The sequence below is a fragment of the Bos javanicus genome, chromosome 5, assembly GCF_032452875.1.
Source record: "Bos javanicus breed banteng chromosome 5, ARS-OSU_banteng_1.0, whole genome shotgun sequence".
NCBI lineage: Eukaryota > Metazoa > Chordata > Mammalia > Artiodactyla > Bovidae > Bos > Bos javanicus.
The window spans coordinates 111,917,075-111,941,394 of NC_083872.1; the positions used below are offsets into that span (position 1 = coordinate 111,917,075).

The 24,320-nt window shown below is 42.4% G+C and overlaps 1 protein-coding gene across 5 annotated transcripts in view; it reads left to right on the forward strand.

Moving 5' to 3' along the window:
* TNRC6B (trinucleotide repeat containing adaptor 6B) overlaps nt 1–24,320 on the forward strand; it is a 252,590-nt gene that overhangs the window by 64,592 nt on the left and 163,678 nt on the right. For 4 of the 5 annotated variants that reach the window (XM_061418603.1, XM_061418609.1, XM_061418606.1 and 1 more), the window contains exons 2-3: nt 4,475–4,548; nt 10,156–10,246. In XM_061418603.1, coding sequence (XP_061274587.1) covers nt 10,202–10,246 — 45 coding nt within the window. In that variant the 5' untranslated portion in view covers nt 4,475–4,548; nt 10,156–10,201. The remainder of the gene's footprint in view (nt 1–4,474; nt 4,549–10,155; nt 10,247–24,320) is intronic. The other variant, XM_061418605.1, reaches the window with a different exon arrangement.

The window sequence follows — 24,320 nt, forward strand, 5'->3', positions numbered from 1 at the left end:
ATCAGAACTATGCTCAAATCCTTAAAACCAGGAGTTGAGTTGAATTTCTTCACCATGACCTTGTTCCCCAGTCCTCCATGCGCAGAAGCAGCTGCTTCTCACCCAGCAACCCCCTGCCCATGATGGGAATCTGAAAACCAACAGTATTGACAAGGGCCTTGGACTGGCTGCAAGCCTAGGGAGACAGGGAGATCCAGACTCCGCCAAGGACCAGGAACTAAAGCGAAGTGCCCCTGGCCTAGTGATGAGATCTCACGTCCTTAACATCAAGATGGAAAGGGGCTTCCAAATGACACGTATTTCAGATCCTTCTAATTTTTAGAAGCCAAAGAAAGGTTACAGCGAATAATTCAATGATAGCCATTGTATTTGACAACTGGGAGTGATAGGGAGAGAAACCAAATGTTGATGATGATTAAGTCCATGAGAGATTAGGACACTGAGACCACAAATAAAACTTCTTTTTAAAGAGCTTTGGACTTCCCTGGTGGTCCAGTGGCTAAGACTGGGCTCCCAATGCAGGGATCCTAGGTTCGATCCCTGGTCAGAAAACTAGATCCCACATGTCATGACTAAAGATCTTACATGCCACAACTAAGACCTGGTGCAGCCAAATAAATAAATATATATACATATTTAAGGGATATTCCCTAATGGCTCAGACAGGACATAATCCGCCTACAATGCAGGAGACCCAGGTTCGATCCCTCGGTAGGGAAGATCCCCTGGAAATAGAGCTTGACTAGAGGGGAGGAAAGGCACACCATCTGCAGGAGATTTTAGGATTAAAGGGGGTGATTTTAGGAATGGGCAGACTTGAACATTTTTACAGAATTTCCAAAGTGTTGAACTGAAGTAGACGTGACCTAAAACTGCAAGTAGCATTTCCAGATCTTGGAACAATGGTAACCCTTGGGTATTGGTAGCTAAATAAACCCATCTTCCTGTAGTAGTACTACCTTTATCTGCACCCCTTAGGCTCTGACTTTATTATTGGTGTTACTTAATTCAACAGGTTCCTTTTTGCCCTCTTGGGCTGTGTGCCCCGCATATAGAGCTGGATTCGTAGTCCCCTCCTGTCTGCCCCTAGTCTCCTGGTCTGTGCTCGCCTCCCAGGAAAACCTCCCTGGCCTCATTGCTGGTGTTTTGCTCCACCCCCATGTCTGCTGTTCTTCCAGACATCTTGCTTGAAGTTAGGCCAGTCGCCAACAATGTAGACAGTCTGGGTTTTCCGTGTTATTTATGACTCAGAAGTTTACAGTGTATTCTTAATAATCTGCATCTGGAGAATTATGCTGATTATCAAACATAGCAGTAGTGGTGAGTCCTGGGAGGACCAGGGCAGGGAGGGAGGGCAGTGGTCAAGGACTTTATCTATATTGCTTGAAGTTTTTGAAATGAGAATTAAAATTATATTTAGAAGAATCATGCTGAACAATCAAGTTTCAAAATTAAAATTCCATCATATCAGAGACATTATTAGTAAATATAGTTTATTGGATATGTACTTCTTTTCATATTCTTTGTAAAGGATTCAGTTCTAATTCCACCTGGTGAGTTTAGTTCTGTACTTGGCTGTGGAGAAACTCTTTAAGCCTACTTGAAGTTTTGTAGGGCCTGGATATTGATGTAGTCCAAGATCCACTGAACCTTCCCACCCCACTGTGTGAATTTCAAGACCAATTTGGTTACTCTGTGAGAGACTAGAGAAAACTAGAGCAGTTCAAGTAGCTTACTGCCATGGCTACGCATGATCAGATGGAAGGATTATAGGGCAGCTCTGAACATTTCAGATGGTGTTTGCGAGGAATTTGCCATTACTCATACCTTAGAAGGAAAACAGTGCTGTAGATAACTTCAATTAGATAATTTTCAGTGTTGATTTTAGAATTAAATTTTCTGTGTACCTTGAATAGGAGTGCATCTGATACAGAGGTTCACGGCCCTGCAGAGAAAGTAATGAAGCTGTTCTGTAAAAACTGGTTTCCAGAGTACTTGGAAAACTGCCCAGTTTCCCCCGCTGGCAACTCCTCTGCTTTAACTCCTTTTCCGTCACTGACCGCCAGCAAGTGTCTGGGACCAACTGCCAAACAGGCAAAGGACCGATCTGGCCACGGTGTCTTAAGCTTGTCTGTTAGCAAGATATGTAATAATGGGCCCCTGTATGAAGTTGGTATAGAATTTAGTGTTTACCCTGAGAAGGATGTTTAAGCCTGGGCAGAAACTAATCACAATAGAGAACCGAAAATTAAGTCTTTTACCTTGCTAGTCTGTGGTTGAGAAAAAGTTCAAGAATCCCGTCTTTCTCTGAGGTGCTGAGCGTCACACATAACCACAGAGTTTACATCCTTGTGAGGGCCAGGCTCATCTTGGAAGCTGTGCCTGGCTTCTTCAGCCTTCCCTGGTGCCATTTAATGGGGACGCTTCCACACTGCAGTACTGTTATTGGGGTCACATCAACATTCAGTTCAGTCTGTGTTTATTGAGCTCCATCTGATACCAAGTTCAAAGGTAATGTAAGACGTAGGTAGTCCTTGTTGTCAAGGAGTTCTGTTGCATGAATAAAACAGATCCATGGATATTACCGATATTGTATGGTCTCAGAAGAGGAACACTTCAGCCAAGAAGGGTACAGAAAACTGTGAGGAGCTAACGCCTGAGGCACATCTTAAAAGAGGAGTAGAAGGGAGTGAGGCAGCGGGCTCCCAGGGATGCAAGTGCACGTCATGAGCAAGGCTGCCCTGTGCCAACCATGCGACCAGGATGTGATATGATGACAGGACTGGAGGGATTTTGAATTTTACCCTAATGACAATGGGTAGTTACTGACTAGATTTTGCCAGTGATGTACCCAAAGGTCAAATTGGCTTTTTAGAAAGGAAGATTGTTGGGATAACAGTGTGTATAATAGGAGGGTAAAGCTAATAATTAAAATGTTACTGACACTCATCATATAGGACTTCCCAGGTGGCTTAGAGATAAGGAATCTGTTGCAATGCAGGAGATACAGGTTCGATCCCTGGGTCAGGAAGATCCTCTAGAGAAGGAAATGGCAACCCATTCCAGTATCCTTGCCTGGGAAATCCCAAGGACAGAGGAGCCTGGTGGGCTACAGTCTATGAGGTCACAAGAGTCAGACACGACTTAGCAACTAAATAGCAACAATAAATACTCATCATAGTACCATTCCATCTGAGATTTATTTTTTCAAACACTGAAAATAAGCTAAGGTGGAGATGATGGTAGATAAGAGGGCATTAAGATACCTTTGAGATTGAGTAAAACATCACCTCAAATGCTGTGACCTAAGGTAGTTCTGAACCTGTAATTTATAATCTGTAGCCATGGGAAGTGGAATGTGCTTTCTTGGACAGAAATGTTAACTTGATTGTGAAACTAGGTGGCCAACTTCCAAACAGTGACGGGCTTTCTGACAGCAGTGTTGATGCTAGTCACAGATAAATTTCCGCCGCATTTGTCCCCACGTTGAGCAGAATATCCTTCTGGCGTTTGTTTCTGCCGCTGTAAAATGAAAGAACTGGCCTGGGATCTTTAACTATCTAATAATACGTGGCTGTCATTTCATGTGTGTGTGTGTATATATTTCACGTATATATAAAGAGAGAAGACATTCCTTCACGAAATAACATTTTCACTGCACTTATTAGCAGCTTGCTGTCATTTGCTTTGATTCTTAAGAGGCCATTCCAGCAATTAATTAGAAATGGCTTGGGGAGGAGTGGGAGTAGGCCCAAGAAAACGAGCTAAGAGGCCTCCACAAGTAGGAAATGATGATAGCAATGAAAATGAAGAATTATGGGTAGCTCTAAGATACGTATTTTGAAAGCAGGAATGATAGGGTTTGCTGACTGGCTGTAAGAGCACTGGGGTGGGGTGAGAAATCCAGGATGAATCTGAAGTTCTGACCCCAGAACCTGAGTGGAGGATGACACCCTTGATTGAGACAGTGGAGACTGGAGAATGGAGTCTGGGGGCGGGGCGGGGTGGGGGTGGGAGATGAAGAGTGCGGTCTGGGATGCATTAGTTCTAAAGTGATGATGAGACATCCTCATGTCAAATGGAGAAAATAAAGCAGTTTGGTATTTTTCTGGTAGAACAAACAAGGTTAAATAAATAATAAAGGTTTAATATCAGTTGTAATGTTTTTTTCCAGAAAATATTTCAGTTCACATTCTTAATATCCACTCACCTTTATCCAGCATGTGGCTGGTCCCCTGCCCTGTGCTAAAAGTGTTTTTACAAGTATTTCATCTAAACTTTCAGAGAACCCTATGAGGAAGACAGTGTTGTTGCTCCCGGTGTTGAATGAGGAAGCTGAGGCTTGAGCCGTTAGGCCACTGGCCTAAGAGTCAGTAGCTGGTAGACAGAGAAGCCCGGGTTTATACGTGACTGCTGCTCACCACGGTGTCTTGCTGTGAGCATGAGGCTCATTGGGATTTTCTTCTCTTTTCAGGGTTTTGGTTTTTGCACTGAATGTAGTCTAGACTCATCCTCACGGGCTTGTGTTGCCCCAGGATACTGTCAAAGGTAAGTTTTAAAAATGAATATCCACCGGGTACGGGCAATGAAATGAGAGTGTCTTCACGTTTAAAAAAAAGAAAAGTACATTCTGATATTAATGCTTCTTTCCAGAGTTCTTACAGAAGGGAACTTAAAGTGGCCATCACTCCTGATCCTTTGAATTTCCACTTCACTAGGTCCCTTTAAAAACACCTGTATTTAGTTTGATACTGACACTTGGTGTCCCATCCTTTTATGGAACTAGATTTGTTATTAGATTTAGCAGTTTCGCAGTGTTACATGCGCATATCCTAGCTCCTCTGCCTCCGGTGCCTCCCCACTCCAGTGTGTCGTCCACACACTGCCTGACTCAGCGTCTAGCCATAGATTTGCTCACATTGCCCCTTTGCCTAAACAGCTCTTACGGCTCCCAGTCACTGCAGATGTCATCCTACAAACCCCTCCAAGACCTAATTCCAAACAACATTTCTGGCTTCTTTTGTAGTATACCCTTATCTGTAAGAGGCTTCTCTGGTGGCTCAGATGGTAAAGAACCCATCTGCCAATGCAGGAGATACAATAGATGCCTGGGTTCAATCCCTGGGTCAGGAAGATCCCCTGGCATAAGAAAATGGCACCCCACTCCAGTATTCTTGCCTGGAAAATTCCATGGGCAGAGGAGCCTGGCATGCTACAGTCCATGGAGCCACAAAGAGTCAGACACGACTGAGTGACTGAGCACCACTGAGTATCTGTAAACCTTACCAGACTATGTGAAGTTATTTTTCACAACTTTATGCCTTGATGGATTCTTTTTTCTTTGCTTAGATTTTGGAAGAGGGGACAAGAATGCCACTATTTACTTTCCTGCTTATATCTTTCCTCTTGTCCCCTCATCCCAGGCTCTTCTGGCAGAATTTCCTTTTTATCTGTGTTCCAGGGGCACCTGTTGTTGATACAGCAATAAAACAACATTATTTATATTAAGAATTACTTATTTTTTTTGTCTGCTTTGCTGGTCTGTAAACCCTCCGAGACTTCTTGGGAAGGAACTAACTGTTTTTGTAGTGCCTGTTTGCTGCACCTGGACACCTTGCAGGAGTAATACCTCCCCCCGATCAGTTTTGTAGATGAAAATAATGCAGATTATAATGTTAGGTAAGTTGCTCAAGATTACACAGCTAAGAAATGACAAAGAATAATTGTTCCGCTCCTTCAAAGCCAAAGCTCATTCTCCTATACTAGTCAAGCACCATCTGGCATGTGGTGGGGACCCGGTGAACTGCAATTTTAAGTAAAAAAGACTTAGTTGGTTAATTCAGTCATTCTTACAGTGGAATTTATTGGATACTTATTAAATGCCAGGTGCACAGTTTTAAGTAATCTGGGCATGCAGAGATTGAAAAACAATGTCTGGTATCAAAGCATTGATAATCTAATAGGTGAGGCATCAGTGTAAGAAAATAAATCCTATGCAGTGTTACAGATCCGCTAATAAGTTTCTCACAAGATCCCTTGCAGACACTGGGAAAGGAGTCATCAGTTCTGCCTAGAGATGGGACAGCAATTACTTTATAAAAGCTGAATGTTGAATGAGGAGCAGGGAAGAGAAAGGCAGAGGGAGTGATATGAACAAAAGCATGGAAACGGGAAACAATCTGGTGTATTTGGGAAGCTGTAAGTAGTTCACTGTTGGAGGAGGAAATGGCAACCCGCTCCAGTATTCTTGCCTGGGAAATCCCACGGACAGAGGAGTCTGGTGGGCTACAGCCATGGGGTCGCAGAGAGTCGGACACGACTGAGCGCGGCGCACAAGTAGTTCACTGTGGCTAGATAGGAGGGACCAAAGAGGCCTCGGCCGATGACACTGGAGAGGCAGGCGAGGTCTGGATCTTGGAGGGCTTTGAGATATGAGCATGTTGGTCAACTTTTAGAGAAGACCCAGCACAGAGCCTGCAGGACATTCCTCATGTTTGCTCACTAACATCTGCTGAGGCCTGCAATGCACCAGGTAAAGACTATCAGTCACCTACTTTATTCCCCTGTCTTTTCCTCTGAAGGGCAGGAAAACTGACTTAGACCCTGAGGCACAGGTATGAGCCATGTCTTCAATAAGAATGGCATCGAGGCTTTCTCAAAAACTCGTTGAAAAACATTAAAAAGAGTAAAAAGTCACCCGCCCAACACAATGAAGGCTAATTAAATAAAGGACATCAACCTGACATTTAATGAGAAACCTCTCAATTGCCCTTCCCCCTTTGAATTGCCTATATAAACTTAGCAAAAAGAATTTAAACATAGAACTTCACTGGTTTGATGGTGCTTGTGCTGTTTGAAATTCAGCTGCCTTGTAGCTTATCCATAGCAAATAACTGTTGCCCTCACTAGGTATCTACAAGGCCTGTAGGAAGAATGTCTCTTTTCCCTAAAGCCTAATCATTGCCTCAGCTATGCCTGCTTAGGAAAAGCTGTGCCTGCATAATTCAAGGTCAGGCAGCAGCCTTCTGTACTCTGGAGCCACCCAAGCCTGCTAATGCCCTCTTCCCTTTGCTGAGGCCAGCACAGCTGGCATTTGCTTGCTAGGCCAGAGTGGCCATTGTATGCTGGGGCCACTTGCACAGCTGACATTAGGTGAGCTTTCAGGACCCCACCATCACTGCCACTGCCAACTGTGCCTTGTTGCTTCACTGAGGCCAGCAAAGCCCCCGAGCCTTGCTCAATCTTCTGTGCCCAGTGCCTACAACCTTGTCTCTATAGAAACAGCCACACACCTGAAGACAGAGTTGCACTAAGGTTAAAATGCAGGGTGGCTTATGCTTTATAAACTTCAGTTTGGCCTCAATAGTTAAAAGCTAGTATATAACTGTAAAAACTCATGTGGCCTAATGTAAACCTCTATAAGATCAAAGCGCTATGCCCCCTCACAAAAGAACCAAGGCCCAAAGTCCTGGCCCTAACAAAAGCCTCAGAAATTTGACATGTATCTTTCTCCTCAAATTTTCCTTGGTGTCTATTAATCAAGACACTGGTCTCATGCATCAGATTTAAGTCTTTGAGAGACCTAATAAATAGTATTTTTTCTCTTGACTGAGTTCTCTACCAATTGAGAAATTTATTTCTCAAAGAGGAGGGGATTTGGGAGACCAAAAAACCATCTTTACACTAATAAAGCTGTGTTGGAGAGCTTCCCTGGTGGCCCAGTGGTTAAGAATCCGCCTTTTAATGCAAGGGACACTGATTCAATCTCTGGAGCAGGAAGATCCCATATGCCACAGAGCAAGACTCTCTAAGCCTGAGAGTCACAACTGCTGAGCCCACTGGCCCCAAAGACTGAAGCCCAAGCACCCTAGAGCCTACATTTTGCAGCAAAAGGAGCCACTGCAATGAGAAGCCTGTGCACCTCAATGGCTGTGAAGACCCAGCACAGCCATAAATAAATAATTTTTTTTAAAAAAGCTGTATTGGAGAATGCAGCTTACATCTACGGGAGGAAACAGAGTCTTAACAGTGAAGCTCAGAATTCAACAGTCTTACCTGTCACAGGTAGCCATGAGGGACCTGTGTTAATGGGTCTGAGAGCTGAGCACAGTGAGTGCTCCTGAGGGACAGGCAGCTTCAAAAGGGAGGAGACAGGAGGGGCCGAGCTCACATAGCTTGTTTCTCCTTCTCAACTCTCCATTCATATAAGATCCTGTCCCTCCACTAGGGTGGAGTGTGTGGATGGAGAGGAGCCAAGCGGGAAACCTCAGGAGAGGGAAGCTCGTTCAAATGGAAATGGCACAGAGATAATGGAGATGCCTTTCCTGGTCTGCTGTGGCTATAATGTATCATCTATGAAATACAATCTCTGTTCCAGTAAAGTAGAATGGGAACTTAAAAGACATTTGTGAAGCAGTTTGTATACCACATCTTTCTAGTTATGTTACCGAGTTTTTCCAGGGCTGTCAGTTTAGTCTTCATAGAAAGGGTAATTCTGCTTTGGCACAACTGTCACAAATAGGTGTGAGGTACAAAACCACCTAGAGAACGCCTGTTTCACTTTCTGCGTGTTTTACAGAGGGAATGGATGGTGTTGGTTTGTGTGGAGTGAGTGAGTGGGGTGGGGGTGGTCAAGGGACTTCCAGTGTACCAATTTCACATTTTACGTTATATATATATATAAACACTGGTTCCCAACAGACGTTATTAGACGAGCACAGTGGGTGTTTTTATGTCCTTTCCCACCCACCAGGTGAAGAAACAGATTCTTAGAAATACCTTTTGGTCTCAGACCTTGTGAATGGTTATTGAGAAGCCTGTGCCAGAACCAGATTGGCACATCTCCTATCTGCTGTATTCGTAAAGATTTCTCTCATGCCAAAAAGGTACACTGTCAAGCATCATTTTAGTTTTCCTATTTTGTAGCTTTGAGCCCTTTGAAGAATTTGAAAAAAATATTCATACCTGTATTACAATGGAGATTTGTTTGTGTCAGTTTGAGTACTTCAGTCACTCAGTCGTGTCCAACTCTTTGCAAACCCCATGGACTGCAGCACGCCAGGCTTCCCTGTCCATCACCAACTCCCAGACTTGCTCAAACTCATGTCCATTAAGTCGGTGATGCCATCCAACCATCTCATCCTCTGTTGTCCCCTTCTTCTCCTGCCTTCAGTCTTTCCCAGCATCAGGGTCTTTTCCAATAAGTCAGTTCTTCGCATCAAGTGGCCAAAGTATTGGAGCTTCAGCTTTAGCATCAGTCCTTCCAGTGAATATTCAGGGTTGATTTCCTTTAGAATTGACTGGTTTGATTTCTGGCAGTCCAAGGGACTGTCAAGAGTCTTCTCCAAAAGCATCAGTTCTTCAGCACTCAGCTGTCTTTATGGTTCCTATTCCTTAATAATTACATATTTAATGAATTAATTTGAAGGTTGCATAAACTTTTAGTAGTTTCTTTTGGGTTCATTTTAATTCATAAAATTTTAATATACTTTTATTTGACTCATTTTATTCTTAGAAGAAAAATTGCTACTTTTTATTGTCTTGCCCTATAGGCCTGTTATCATAAAAAAATAAATAAACTGAAATTTATTGGGCAGGTTTTCTTAAAATAGAAAGGTAGGACCAACCATTAGAGTATACCTGAATTTCAGTTATAAAATACCATAAATATTGAACGTAAATTATAAACCTAAGAAACCCAGCCACTTGCAGTAGCCTAGCCTGATAGTTAGACTATATGCCCTGCTACAGCATAACAAGTGGCCCCCTACTTTTCTCAGGTGGGCCACTTTTCCAACAGGTCAGTGTTTGTACTGTATGAATCGCTAGATTTTTACTCTTAACCTCTGCCACAAGTCAAATAAAAAGAGGAAAGAAATCTAGAACTGTTTACTAATCCAGTGTCTTCAGCCTTTCCTAATTATGCTCTCATAAGGTGGGGAAAACTCTCTCCCTGCCTCTCTCCCTGGGATATTTGTGTATGTATGCTACACACACACACACACACACACATGTGCATGTGTACACACACAATACTCAAGGTCATCGCTTCATACTATTTTTAGTCTTGGTGACAGAATTTCAATGTAATCTGAGAAAGCAAATATGCACACTGATTCCTTATGTGTGTTTTTTTTCTCTTCTTACCTCTTTTAGGCAGTATTTGTGTGTTTCTGCAGAGTTTTGCACAGAGTCTGTTCCCATGCAGACCAATGAGGGAGAAGTATCGGAAGAAAGCAGTTCCAAGGTCAGTGAATTACTAAAGGTGCAAACAGTCTGAGCAGAAATTAAACAGGGACAGTGAGTGAGGAGAGTGGGTGTTGTGTTTTAGGTGAATTTAGACATCTGATTGATTTAAATTAAACCTCACCTAAGATTGAAAGGATTTTTTTCCTTCTCCACTTTTGTTATATTCCGTGACAAATTTAAAACAAATTTCACTGAGCTCATAGAAAAATTTATGATTCACTTGTAGACTACTAGCACTTTATCTTTTAAGGTTTTATTATGCAAGTTGTATGTACTTATTTTAAAAATTAAAGCAAATCAGAAGTGTATAAGGTAAAAAATAAAAAAGCCTATGCCTTATTCCTGCTACACAGAGGTATCACTGATCATTTTTAGTTATAAATTTATAAATGGCATTTGGTTTGGTTTTTCAGGCTAAAGCTTAAATGAATACTTCGTTGTCACCTGTGTAGAAGTGGTTACGTTTGTGTTGATACCTGTCTATATCTAGCTCCATGTCCTGAGTCTCCTTGGCTTTTTCTCTTCTTGGTCATATAAAACCCTCATTATTCACCTTCACGTCCCTTTTTCTCCTGTCAAAATCACTTCTAATCCTTGCTGGGAGCTCCAAGCGTATCCCACACTGTGTTCTGAACAGTTCCCCGCACCTGTAGGGCTGTCTGCCCTGAACCGTCCTGAAGGAAGTCCTTTGCTGTTGCCACTGCTGCTTATACTCTCTTGGGAAGGTTTATTCTTTCTCCACATCCATGGGGTCAGACACCACTGAGCAACTGAACAACAACAACAAATTCTTTCCCCAGAGCAAAAGTGGAGAGGGGTCAGATGTCACCAGATGAAACTCCAAAACATCGTGCTAATTGGAAGAAGCCCGGCACAAAAGGTCACATATGATTCCATTTATATGTAATATGTAGAATAGATAATTACATAGAACACAGGCTGGTGGTTGCCAGAGATTGGTTGGGGGAAGCGGAATGAAGAATGACTACTTAATGGGCACGTGGGCTAGGCTACAGAGAAGCACAGTTTGTGCCCCGAGCCCCAATGCTCTTTGTGAAAGATGCTCTTCAGCTTCTCTGAATCTCCCCTCATTACAGTCCATGTGTTAGGTAGAAGGACAGGTTCATCCTCTCCCCTTGTTTGTTTTTCCCCCTGTATCACCAGATCCCTTCCTTCTTTCTGCCAAAGTAGAATCCAATAGACTTTAATCAGACTCATCTAGATCCCGGCATCCCTGGTAATTCAGATGGAAAAGAATCTGCCTGTAATGCAGGAGACATTGGGAAGATCCCCTGGAGAAGGGAATGGCAACCCACTCCAGTATTCTTGCCTGGAGAAGCCCATGGACAGAGGAGCATGGCAGGCTACAGTCCATGGGGTTGCAAAGAGTCAGACACGACTGAGCACTTTGATCTAGTTCCTAACATGTTCACTTTCATCTAGATCCCTAAACCTGGTTTAAGGAGAGTCAGAATAAGTGAGAGATGCACACACTCTAAGAATGTCCCCCAAACACTCACACACCGAGACATGTACACCGAGGCCAGCCACCAAAAATATACAGACCCCAGGATTTCTACAGTACACACAGACCCTTCCCCAAGACCCTAATTAATTAGTTTATAATAAACCACAATGTTAAGGAAGACTAGATTCTTGGATCCTCTGACTAGTACATTCTCTTCCTGGAAAGCTAGGTTGAAATTGGAAGATTGCTTGGCAAGTATGTAACTAGATCGACATAGAATGCTTAGTTGTACCAGAAGCTCAGTTTCCACCTCCTTTCTGGGGAAGGAAGGAGGACTGCATTTCTTGATTTTTCAATTGAATATTTCATCAGTTCAGAATCAATTAGGCTAAAGAGTAAAAGAATATTTTTTGGGGGGGGGGACTTCCTTAGTGGCCCAGTGGCTAAGACTCCACACTCCCAGTGCAGGGGGCTGGGGTCCAATCCCTGGTCAGGGAACTAGATCCCACGTGCTACAATTCAGAGTTTGCATGCCACAGCCAAAGATCCTGTGTGTCACAACTAAGACTTGGCACAGCCAAATAAATAACAGGTTTTAAAAAAAAAGAATATTCTTTTTATACTTGTAATAAGTAGATGCTTCTGCTATTAAAATTAAATTATAACTTTGTTTTCACTAGTCTTCATTTACGTTACATTTTATGACTTTTTTCTTATGCTTCTCTTTGTTTAAAATCTTGAAATGATTTGATGTTAATGCAGGAATGTATCCTAGTACTATGGTAACGTAATTTGTGGTTTTCTGTTAATAGAAATAAGTTAGGAAAGGTGAATGGTGTTGAGAAAAAGTGGGGACTTTTCTGCAAAACAATGACTTTGAATTAAATCATTAAAAAAAAATAATTCTTGAGCATATGTTATTAGTGGATACACTACAACAAAGAAAAAAGACATGGTTCTTACTCTCAAGGTGGTTACATTTTAGTGGGAGAAACAAACATAAATAAAGATAGTGATTCTGAATTATGATCAATACTATGAAGAAAATAAAATAATACAATACAGGGTGACCGGAAGGACAAGCTTAGGCTAGTCAAGCAAGCCCTCTGTGAACACGTGGCATTTCAGCTGAACAGTAAAGACTGTTGAGACTCTAAAAGAGTAAAGAACAGTAAAGACTCTTTACACAGTTGGAGGGAGCCAACTGTGTAAAGAGCTAGAAGAACAGTACACCAGACAGAAGAAACAACTTCAGAAGCCCTTGGCCTCTTCCAAGAACTGACAGAAGTCCTGTGCCACTGAGTGGTGATAGGAAGTTACAGAGAGAGACTGAGACCTTGCAAGAACTTGACAGTCCTGGCATAGAATGTGGTTTCTGTCAAGTGGGAAGAATTTCTGTCAACTGGGAAGCCATTAAAGGCAGTTAAAGTAGGGAGTCATGTGATATGATTCCGTTTTAAAAAAATTTATTATTTATTTGGCTGTACCAGGTCTTAGTTAGAATATGTGGGATCTATAATTTCAGCATGTAAACTCTTGGTTGCAGCATGAGGGCTCTAGTTCCCTGACCTGGGATCGAACCTGGGCCCTCTGCATTGAGCGTGCAGTCTTGGCCACTGGACCACCAGGAAAGTCCCCATGATTTCATTTTTTAAAAATCACTCTGGCTTCTATGTGAGGAATGGATTGGACTGAAGCAGGAGTGGGAGCAAGAAGACCAGTGAGAAAGAAGACAGTCCTAGTCAGTCACGTGGGTGAGAGAGAAAGTGGATTTGCATACTGCACTGAAGTGGAGGAAGACAGACTGGAAATATACTGGAGGTAAAGCCGACGTGGGCACCCCATTCCAGCACTCTTTCCTGGAAAATCCCATGGACGGAGGAGCCTGGTGGGCTGCAGTCCATGGGGTCGCTAAGAGTTGGAAACGACTGAGCGACTTCACTTTCACTTTTCACTTTCATGCATTGGAGAAGGAAATGGCCACCCACTCCAGTGTTCTTGCCTGGAGAATCCCAGGGATGGGGGAGCCTGGTGAGTCTATGGCAGTTGCACAGAGTCGGACACGACTGAAGCGACTTAGCAGCAGCAGCAGCAACAAAGCCGACGTGACGTGAGGATGAACTGGAATACTTTTGCTTCCTAGAAACCAAGAGGTACATTTCAAGAAAAAAGGTAGAATCAATACTGTCAGATGCTGCTGAGAAGCCAAGGAGGTTGGTAATTTAGAAAATGTAGCTGGATTTATTTTTTGAAGAATTAATTAAAGAAAAGGTACACAAAATTTTCTGGAGAGGTGGAGGTATTCTGTGTCCAAGAGGAGTATGGATCACACGGGTGTATATCCTTTTGTTAAAAGTATACTTCTAGAATTTGCAATTAAAAAGTACAACTTTTCAGGTACACTTTACCTGTGAAAACTGTAAAATAATAGTAATTGAATAGGGATGGAGAACGGATGGAAGTATGGATGAAACAAGAATGACAGAATGTTCACAGCTATTGAAGCTTGGTGATGAATACATAAGGATTCATTTGTATTCACTTTGTATATGCTTGACATTTTCCATAATAATGCTTTTAAAAGAAATTTATTAGTGGTCTTCAAGACGAAGAGGATGAGAAACCAATTTTATGGGTTCAAAGGAAATGAAATGATAAAAACATAAAGAGTGGTGGCTGTAGTCTACTATCCAGTTGTGAAATCTACAAGTAAATGAAGAGAGCAGAGCGCCGAGTAGTGTGTGTGCTGTGTGCTCAGCCACGGCCAACTCTTTATGACCCCATGGACTGCAATCCACCAGTCTCCGTGGCCTGTGGGATTCTCCAAACAAGAATACTGGAGTGGATTGCCATTTCCTGCTCCAGGGGAGCTTTCCGACTCAGGGATCAAACCTGAGTCTGCTGCATCTCCTGCATTTGCAGGCAGATTATTTACCATTGAACCACCTAGTTCCCTGACCAGAAGGAGGTATTGGTTCAAGTGAAAGGAGTTTTTTAAGATTAAAAAAAATTGTGTTTATTTATTTGGCTGTGTCGGTCTTAGTGGCAGCATGCAGGATCCTCGTTGCAGCATGCAGGATCTTTCACTGTGGCACACAGATTCTCTAGTTGTGGCACATGGACTCCAGAGCCCCTGGGCATAGTTGCTCCGCAGCCTGTGGGATCTTAGTTGCCTGACCAGGGATAGAACCACATCTCCTTCATTGTAGGACGAATTCTTAACCACTGTACCACGAGGAAAGTCCTGTGAAAGATTTTTTTAAATGGAGGAGGCCCAGGCATGTTTGAGTAAAGAGTGAAGAAATGAGTGGAGGAAGGCTGAGTGTGTTTATGGAAGCGGTTCACCAGGTTTGTGAGTTTGAAGGAGCCTGGGGATCAGGGAGGCTGGCCCCTGCTGCTGTGGTGGTACCGGGGCTCAGGCCAGAACCCTGCTCTTCTGACTCTTGTCTGGTGGTGACTGATATTTGGAGGAGGAAAGAAAGAAAGTGGGGTCCAGCTTAATGTTCCCTCTGAAATAGAAATCATTGTTAAATTGAAGAGTTTAGCTTGCATGACTGAAATGACGAGTTTAGATTTCCTTTTAAGGAGGACAGTTTTGGAATGGCATTGGTAGAGAAGGTGCTAAGAATAGCTAATAAGTGAATGAAAGGGTCAGTGCAGTTTTTAAAAATACCCATGTACATATTGTACTGACAGAAATCAGGTGTGCCTTATGGTTGGACAGGATTGACAAAGGACATCTTCTTGGAGACTGTTGATGTTCTTTTTGAAGAAATATTCCCTGAAATCATCGTGCAGTATCTTCCAGAGGCTTTTTTTTCTTTTTTTTGGAGAGATGGGATTATATATTCTTGAGAGTTAGGAGGTGTACACTTCAGTCTGTTGAGTTTAGAAGACTCTGTCTCTGCTAGAAAGATAAAAAGCAGAGGATGGCTTCTGGAAGTTGGCTGTTGGGACTTCACTGGTGGTCCAGTGGCTGTGCTCTCAGTGCACGGGGATCAGCTTCGATCCCTGGTCAGGGAACTAGATCCTACATTCCACAACTGAGTTTCCATGCTGCAACTTAAAGATCTTCCATGCCACAGCTAAAGATGGTGCATGCCACAATGAAGATCAAAGACCCTACGTGCCACAACTAGACCCGGCACAGCCAAATAAACAAGTAAATACTAAAATTCATTGATGTCTACACTGTCTACACTTAGTTCAGTTCAGTTCAGTCGCTCAGTCGTGTCCGACTCTTTGCGACCCCATGAACTGCAGCATGCCAGGCCTCCCTGTCCATCACCAACTCCCAGAGTTCACTCAGACTCACGTCCATTGAGTCAGTGATGCCATCCAGCCATCTCATCCTCTGTTGTCGCCCTCTCCTCCTGCCCTCAATCTGTCCCAGCATCAGAGTCTTTTCCAATGAATCAACTCTTCGCATGAGGTGGCCAAAGTACTGGAGTTTCAGCTTCAGCATCAGTCCTTCCAAAGAACACCCAGGACCAGTCTCCTTTAGAATGGACTGGTTGGATCTCCTTGCAGTCCAAGGGACTCTCAAGAGTCTTCTCCAACACCACAGTTCAAAAGCATCAATTCTTCAGTGCTTCGCTTTCTTCACAGTCCAACTCTTACATCCATACATGACCACTGGAAAAACCATAGCCTTGACTAGATGGACCTTTGTTGGCAAAGTAATGTCTCTGCTTTTGAATATGTTATCCAGATTGGTCATGACTTTCCTTCCAAGGAGTAAGCGTCTTTTAATTTCATGGCTGCAGTCACCATCTGCAGTGATTTTGGAGCCCAAAAACATAAAGTCTAACACTGTTTCCACTGTTTCCCCATCTATTTCCCTTGAAGTGATGGGACCAGATGCCATGATCTTAGTTTTCTGAATGTTGAGCTTTAAGCCAACTTTTTCACTCTCCTCTTTCACTTTCATCAAGAGGCTTTTTAGGTTCTCTTCACTTTCTGCCATAAGGGTGGTATCATCTGCATATCTGAGGTTATTGATATTTCTCCCGGCAATCTTGATTCCAGCTTGTGTTTCTTCCAGCCCAGCGTTTCTCATGATGTACTCTGCCTATAAGTTAAATAAACAGGGTGACAATATACAGGATTGATGTACTCCTTTTCCTATTTGGAACTAGTCTGTTGTTCCATATCCAGATCTAACTGTTGCTTCCTGACCTGCATATAGGTTTCTCAAGAGACAGGTCAGGTGGTCTGGTATTCCCATCTTTCCAGAATTTTCCACAGTTTATTGTGATCCACACAGTCAAAGGCTTTGGCATAGTCCATAAAACAGAAATAGATGTTTTTCTGGAACTCTCTTGCTTTTTCGATGATCCAGCGGATGTTGGCAATTTGATCTCTGGTTCCTCTGCCTTTTCTAAAACCAGCTTGAACATCTGGAAGTTCACGGTTCACATATTGCTGAAGCCTGGCTTGGAGAATTTTGAGCATTACTTTACTAGCGTGTGAGATGAGTGCAATTGTGTGGTAGTTTAAGCATTCTTTGGCATTGCCTTTCTTTGAGATTGGAATGAAAACTGACCTTTTCCAGTCCTGTGGCCACTGCTGAGTTTTCCAAATTTGCTGGCATATTGAGTGCAGCACTTTCACAGCATCATCTTGCAGGATTTGAAATTGCTCAACTGGAATTCCATCACCTCCACTAGCTTTATTCGTAGTGATGCTTTCTAAGGCCCACTTGACTTCACATTTCAGGATGTCTGGTTCTAGGTGAGTGATCACACCATCGTGATTATCTGGGTCATGAAGATCTTTTTTGTACAGTTCTTCTGTGTATTCTTGCCACCTCTTCTTAATATCTTCTGCTTCTGTTAGGTCCATACCATTTCTGTCCTTTATCAAGCCCATCTTTGCATGAAATGTTCCCTTGGTATCTCTAATTTTCTTGAAGAGATCTCTAGTCTTTCCCATTCTGTTGTTTTCCTCTATTTCTTTGCATTGATCGGTGAGGAAGGCTTTCTTATCTTTTCTTGCTATTCTTTGGAACTCTGCATTCATATGCTTATATCTTTCCTTTTCTCCTTTGCTTTTCGCTTCTCTTCTTTTCACAGCTATTTGTAAGGCCTCCCCAGACAGCCATTTTGCTTTTTTGCATTTCTTTTCCATGGGGATGGTCTTGATCCCTGTCTCCTGTACAGTGTCACAAACCTCCGTCCATAGTTCATCAGGCACTTTATCAGATCTAGTCTCTTAAATCTCTTTCTCACTTCCACTATATAATCATAAGGGATTTGATTTAGGTCATACCTGAATGGTCTAGTGGTTTTCCCTACTTTCTTCAATTTAAGTCTGAATTTGGCAATAAGGAGTTCATGATCTGAGCCACAGTCAGCTCCCGGTCTTGTTTTTGCTGACTGTATAGAGCTTCTCCATGTTTGACTGTAAAGAATATAATCAGTGTGATTTTGGTGTTGACCATCTGGTGATGTCCATGTGTGGAGTCTTCTCTTGTGTTGTTGGAAGAGGGTGTTTGCTATGACCAGTGTGTTCTATTGGCAAAACTCTATTAGCCTTTGCCCTGTTTCATTCTGTATTCCAAGGCCAAATTTGCCTGTTACTCCAGGTGTTTCTTGACTTTCTTCTTTTGCATTCCAGTCCCGTATAATGAAAAGGACATCTTTTTTGGGTGTTAGTTCTACACTTAAGGTTTGTATATTTTTCTGTTAGTAAATGATGTTCAATAAGGACAAAAAACAATTTGGGAATTTCTGTCCTTTGGTTGGCTAAACTCATTTTGAATATTGATTCTGTTATGCAGAATATTAGCTGTCCTTCTCAGCTTCTTATTTCAGCAAATATATATATTTCCTTTTTAAACCACTTATGGTACCTGGAATGGAGTGGGTGGTTAGAAAGGTGTAACATTTATAAAGTGGATGGAATTTAGCAATTGTTGTGAGAGAAAAGGAAAAGGAGAAACCAAAAGTAATATCAAGGTTTCAAGCAAAATGACTGGGAGGATGGGGATGCCCTTGCCAAATAGGAAACATAATAAAGAAAACAGTTTTGGGAGGGAATGAGATTAATTCTGTATCAAACATACAGAGTTTGAGAGGCCGGCAAACTGTCAGCCAGGTGAAAATGCAGGACTGGAGGCAGGATATGTGGGGACTGGAAATACAGGATTGGGAATCACTCAAATTTAATAGTTGAGGGACTTTACTGGTGGTACAGTGGATAGGAATCCACCTGCCAACGCAAGGGACACAGGTTTGATCCATAGTTGAGGAAGATTCCACATATTGTGGTGCAGCTGAGTCCATGTGCCACAGCTGCTGAGCCCGAGTGCTGCAACTACTGAAGCCGGTGTGCTTGAGAGCCTGAGAGCCACAACTGCTGAGCCTGTGTCCTGCAGCTGCTGAAACCCATGTGCCCAGAGCCCGTGCTCCACAAGAGAAGCCATCTCAGTAAGCCCACACGCTGCAACTAGAGAGTAGTCCCCGCTCTGCACAAGCAGAGAAAGCCCATGCGCAGCAACAAAGACCCAGTGCAACCAAAAATAAAATTGATTAATTTTTAAAAATTTACTAGTTGCAGCTGTGAGATTAGATGAAACTGCTGTGAAGAATGTGAAGAGAGAGGTCCAAGGACAGAAGCTGGAGAAATAAACGTTTAGAGAGTAGAAGAAGGAAAAGCAGAGATTAGCAGATTAGAGAGTCAGCAAGTTTATGATGAATAAGACATTGGTTTATGATAGTTTATGATGAATAAGACATTCATCATAAGGAGTTTGCATTCTTGCAGACAACAAAACACATAAATAGGTAATCCCTTCAGATAGTGACGTGCATTATGCTAGAGAGTGGCTGAGTGTGGAAGCTCTTTCAGTTGGGTGGTTAGGATTCATCCATCACTTCAAAGACATGGCACTTGAGCTGATGCCTAAATGATGAGGGGGAAGCTTCCATGTAACACTATGAGAGAAGAGCTTTGTAAGTCAAGAAATTCAGAGGCGAGATGGGCAAGATATGGAGTATCAGAAATAGGATTTACCCTCCCACTGGAAATAACAACTTTACAAATACACGAATGTGTTTGAAACAACAGTTTTTCAAGGCACTGGACATCAGATAGTGAAGGACAGTGATAAGTGAGAAATGGAAAACAAGATGAGTCCTCTGACAACCCCTGTGTCCTGGCTTGAGGGAACCTCCGGGCCACAGTGTGGGAAATGGGGAGCCCAGGCAAAGCCCAGTGGACCCTCTCAGTTGAGGAAACACTGCTGAGAGTCTGGGGAGAATGAGGGAGCCGAAGTTTGTAGGACAGAGTATTGGAGAGGAGAGAGCAGCTAAGAGGGAGAAGTCTGGAGATTTGTGGAGGGTTCCCCTAAGTATTGAGCAGAGTGCTTTTTGGCATATGTACGTGACTGGTCAAGACTGAGGCAGGAGGGGGTCCCCACCCCGGAGGATTGGAAGTAACAGTGTCTGTCTAGCACTCAAACACTGTCAGTAATGGTGCCTGTTTCTGTGGACTAGAAACTTTCATAATTCATGGATCATTATCAGCATACTGAGCATTAGTACTAGTAGAGTTCTTACCTCAGGAGTAGGGAATAATTAGCCCTACCTAATTATGAAGTCTGACTTGAGAATCCTAAAAGCAGAACCTGAAAGGAACAAACTATTTCAAAATAATTTAGCTGCATCTCAGAATGACGCTCAAAAATATTTATAGGAATTCAAAAGTATTCAGGATCCAGCAAAAATTCTGTGTCTGTTATTCAAAGTAGAGATTTTTCAGGCATGTAAAAACCAGAAAATACAAGCATAGTGAAGAGAAAAGTCAATTGAAACCAACTCATAGTTGACCAAGATGTTAGAATTAGCAGACAAGGATATTAAAACACCTATTTTAACTATGTTTCAGATAGTTCAAAAGGTCAAGCAGAGACATGGAAAATATATATTTTTAAAAGCCCCAAGTCAGATTTCTAGAACTGAAAACTATAATGTTTGAGATGAAAAATATACTGGATGGAATTGTGGCAGATTCGATACTGTGGAATAAAAGATTAATTTAAAGAACAGAAGGCAATGGCACCCCACTCCAGTACTCTTGCCTGGAAAATCCCATGGATGGAGGAGCCTGGTGGGCTGCAGTCCATGGGGTCGATGAGGGTCGGAAATGACTGAGTGACTTCCCTTTCACTTTTCACTTTCATGCATTGGAGAAGGAAATGGCAACCCACTCCAGTGTTCTTGCCTGGAGAATCCCAGGGACGGGGGAGCCTGGTGGGCTTCCGTCTATGGGGTCGCACAGAGTCTGACACGACTGAAGCGACTTAGCAGCAGCAGCAGCAGAAACTATCCAATGTGAAACACAAAGAGAAAAAGAGTAAAAATCCAAAAAGTGAAGAGTATCAGTGTGTTGTGGACAACTTCAGTCACCCCAATGTCCCTGTAATTGGAGTCTCTAAAGAAGGCACGTGCTGTTCTGTGCTTAGCTGCTCAGTCGTGTCCGACTCTTTGCGACCCCATGGACTCTAGCCTGCCATGCTCCTCTGTCCATGGGATTCTCCAGGCAAGAATACTAGAGTGGGTTGCCATGACCTCCTCCAGGGGATCTTCCCAACCCAGGGATTGAACCCAGGAATCCCACATTGCAGGCGGATTCTTTACAGTCTGAGCCACCAGGGAATCCCAAAGAAGGCATGTTGGGGCAGAAAAAAATAGCTAAGAAATAATGGCCTCAAATTTTCCAAATTTGATAATAATTGTAGACCGATAAATCCAAAAAGCTCAGTGTGCTTGAAGCACAAGAAATGAAGAAAACCACATCAAAGCCCATCGTTAAACAAATTACTCAAAGCCAGTGGTCAAGAAAACCTTAAAACCAGAGGAAAGAAGACACACTACTAAGAGAGGAACAAAGAATTTCTCATTGGAAGCAATGCAAGCAAGAAGGCAGTAGAGCAACATCTTGAAAGCACTGAAAGAGAAATTAACCTTGAATTCTATAACCAGTGAAAATTTCCTTCAAAATTGAAGGCTAAATAAAGACTGTTTCAGATATACTAATACAAAAACTGAAATAATTTATCTGTATCTTACTATAAGTAATGTTAAGGGAGGAAAGAAAAAGATGCCAGATGGAAATATTAATCTACACAAAGGAATAAAGAGCTCAGAAAATGAAAACTACACAGGTTAAATATGTCAGACATTTTTTCCTGTTACTCACATCTCTAAAAGAGAATTGATTGATTGAACAACAATAATACAGATGCATTATGGGTTTATAACATTTGTATCTGTGAACTGTACAATAAGAGTGGCGTAAAGACCTAAAGAGGGAAAATGGTAGAATACTGTTATAAGGTTCTTATATGTGAATTAGTATAATTTCACTTGAAGCAAAGAGAATACAGTTGACCCTTGAACAATGGAGGGATTAGGGTCACTGACCCTCTGGACAGTCGAAAATCCAAATATAACTTACATTCAGCTGTTCCTATACTCGGTTGTCATATCTGGGGTTCTTCCACACCCTCTTATTCAACCAACTGGAGATTGTGTGAGAGTACAGTATTTACAATTGAAGAAAAAAATCGACATATAAGTGTACTTGCACAGTTGAAGCCCATGTTGTTCAAGGGTCATCTGTACTCAACTCATTCTGTGAGGCCAGCATTACTCTGATAACAAAACTAGATAAAAACATTGCAAGAAAAGAAAATTACAGATCAGTATCTCTCATGAACATAAATGCAAAAATTCTAAGCCTGCTGCTGCTGCTCCTGCTAAGTCACTTCAGTTGTGTCCAACTCCATGCTACCCCATAGACGGCAGCCCACCAGGCTCCCCCGTCCCTGGGATTCTCCAGGCAAGAACACTGGAGTAGGTGGCCATTTCCTTCTCCAATGCATGAAAGTGAAAAGTGGAAGTGAAGTCACTCAGTCATGTCCGACTCTTGGCGACCCCATGGACTGCAGCGCATCAGGCTCCTCCATCCATGGGATTTTCCAGGCAAGAGTACTGGAGTAGGGTGCCATTGCCTTCTTCGATTCTAAGCCTAATTTTAGCATATTGAATCTAATAATCTGTAAATGGATCATATGTGAACAAGTAGGGTTTACCCAGGATGGTAGGGTTGGTTTAACATTAAAAATCAATGTAATACACCATATTAACAAAGTGAAAAAGAAAAATCCTATGATCAAGAGATGCAGACAAAGCATTTAACAGACGTCATATCTATTCCTGATGAAAACGCTCAGCAAAATAATAGAAAGGAACTATTCAACTTGATAAAGGACTTTTATGAAAATTTGACAGTTAACATTGAGCTCAATGTTGAATGACTGAATGCTTTACTCCTACAGTGAACAACAAAAACAACAAAAAAGAACAGGCTGTCTGGTACTACGTTTCTCTTCAACGCCGTACTGGAATTTCTAGCCAGGGCAAAAAGACAAACGAGAGGAGAGAGAAGTGAGAGGAGAGGGGGAGAGGGAGCCAAAATAGTACATACTGTGTGATTCAGTGCCTGTGAACTCTGGAAGATGCAAACTAACTTATGCTGACAGAAAGCACGTTAGTGGTGGCATAGGGAGGGAGAGCAGGAGGGAAGGATTAAAACTGGGACAAGATGGGGGACTTCCCATCAGGCAAGAATTCTCCGGGCAATGCAGGGGACTCAGGTTTGATCCCTGATTGGATCAGTACCAGCTCACTAAATGAAAAAAGGACCATACTTAGTGGTTTGCATGTTTAGAAAGCTGTGACAAACCTGAAGAGTGTATTAAAAAGCAGAGACATCACTTTGCCAACAAAAGTCCCAAAGCTGTGGTTTTTCCACTAGTCATGTATGGATGTGAGAGTTGGACCATAAAGAAGGCTGAGTGCAGAAGAACTGCTCCTTTCAAATTGTGGTGCTGGAGAAGACTCTTGAGAGTCCCTTGAACAGCACGGAGATTAAACCAGTCAATCCTAAAGGAAATCAACCCTGAATATTCATTGAAAGGACTGACGTGAAGCTCCAGTACTTTGGCCACTTTATGCAAAGAGCCGACTCATTGGAAAAGACCCTGATGCTGGGAAAGATTGAACGCAGGAGGAGAAGGGGTCAGCAGAGGATGATATGGTTAGATAGCCTCACCGACTGAATGGCCACGAATTTGAGCAAGCTCCAGGAGACAGTGGAGGACAGAGGAGCCTTACTACAATCCATGAGCTTACAAAGAGTCAGACACAACTTAGTGACTGAACAACAACAACAAATTTTTAGAAAGCTGAGGAAAAAGAAAGGATCCTAAATGTTTCCAAAGGAGTATCAGGTCATATCCAAAACATTAGGATTTATAATATTGAATTTCTATATAGCAACTCTGGGGTGCTAGAAGACAATGGAGCATGGCCTTCATATTTTTGGAAGAAAGGTTTACCAACTTGAACTTCTGTATCTGACTGTGTGTGTGGATAAAAATATTCCATATGTTAAATATATGGATAAAATTAGGACATTTCAGTCATTCAAAATGTCAAAAAATTCACTTCCTGTATACCTCTTATTAGGAAATAACTGGAGTCTGTGCTCCAGGAATAAACCATAAAAGAGGAGCACAAAAGGTCTAGGAAACATG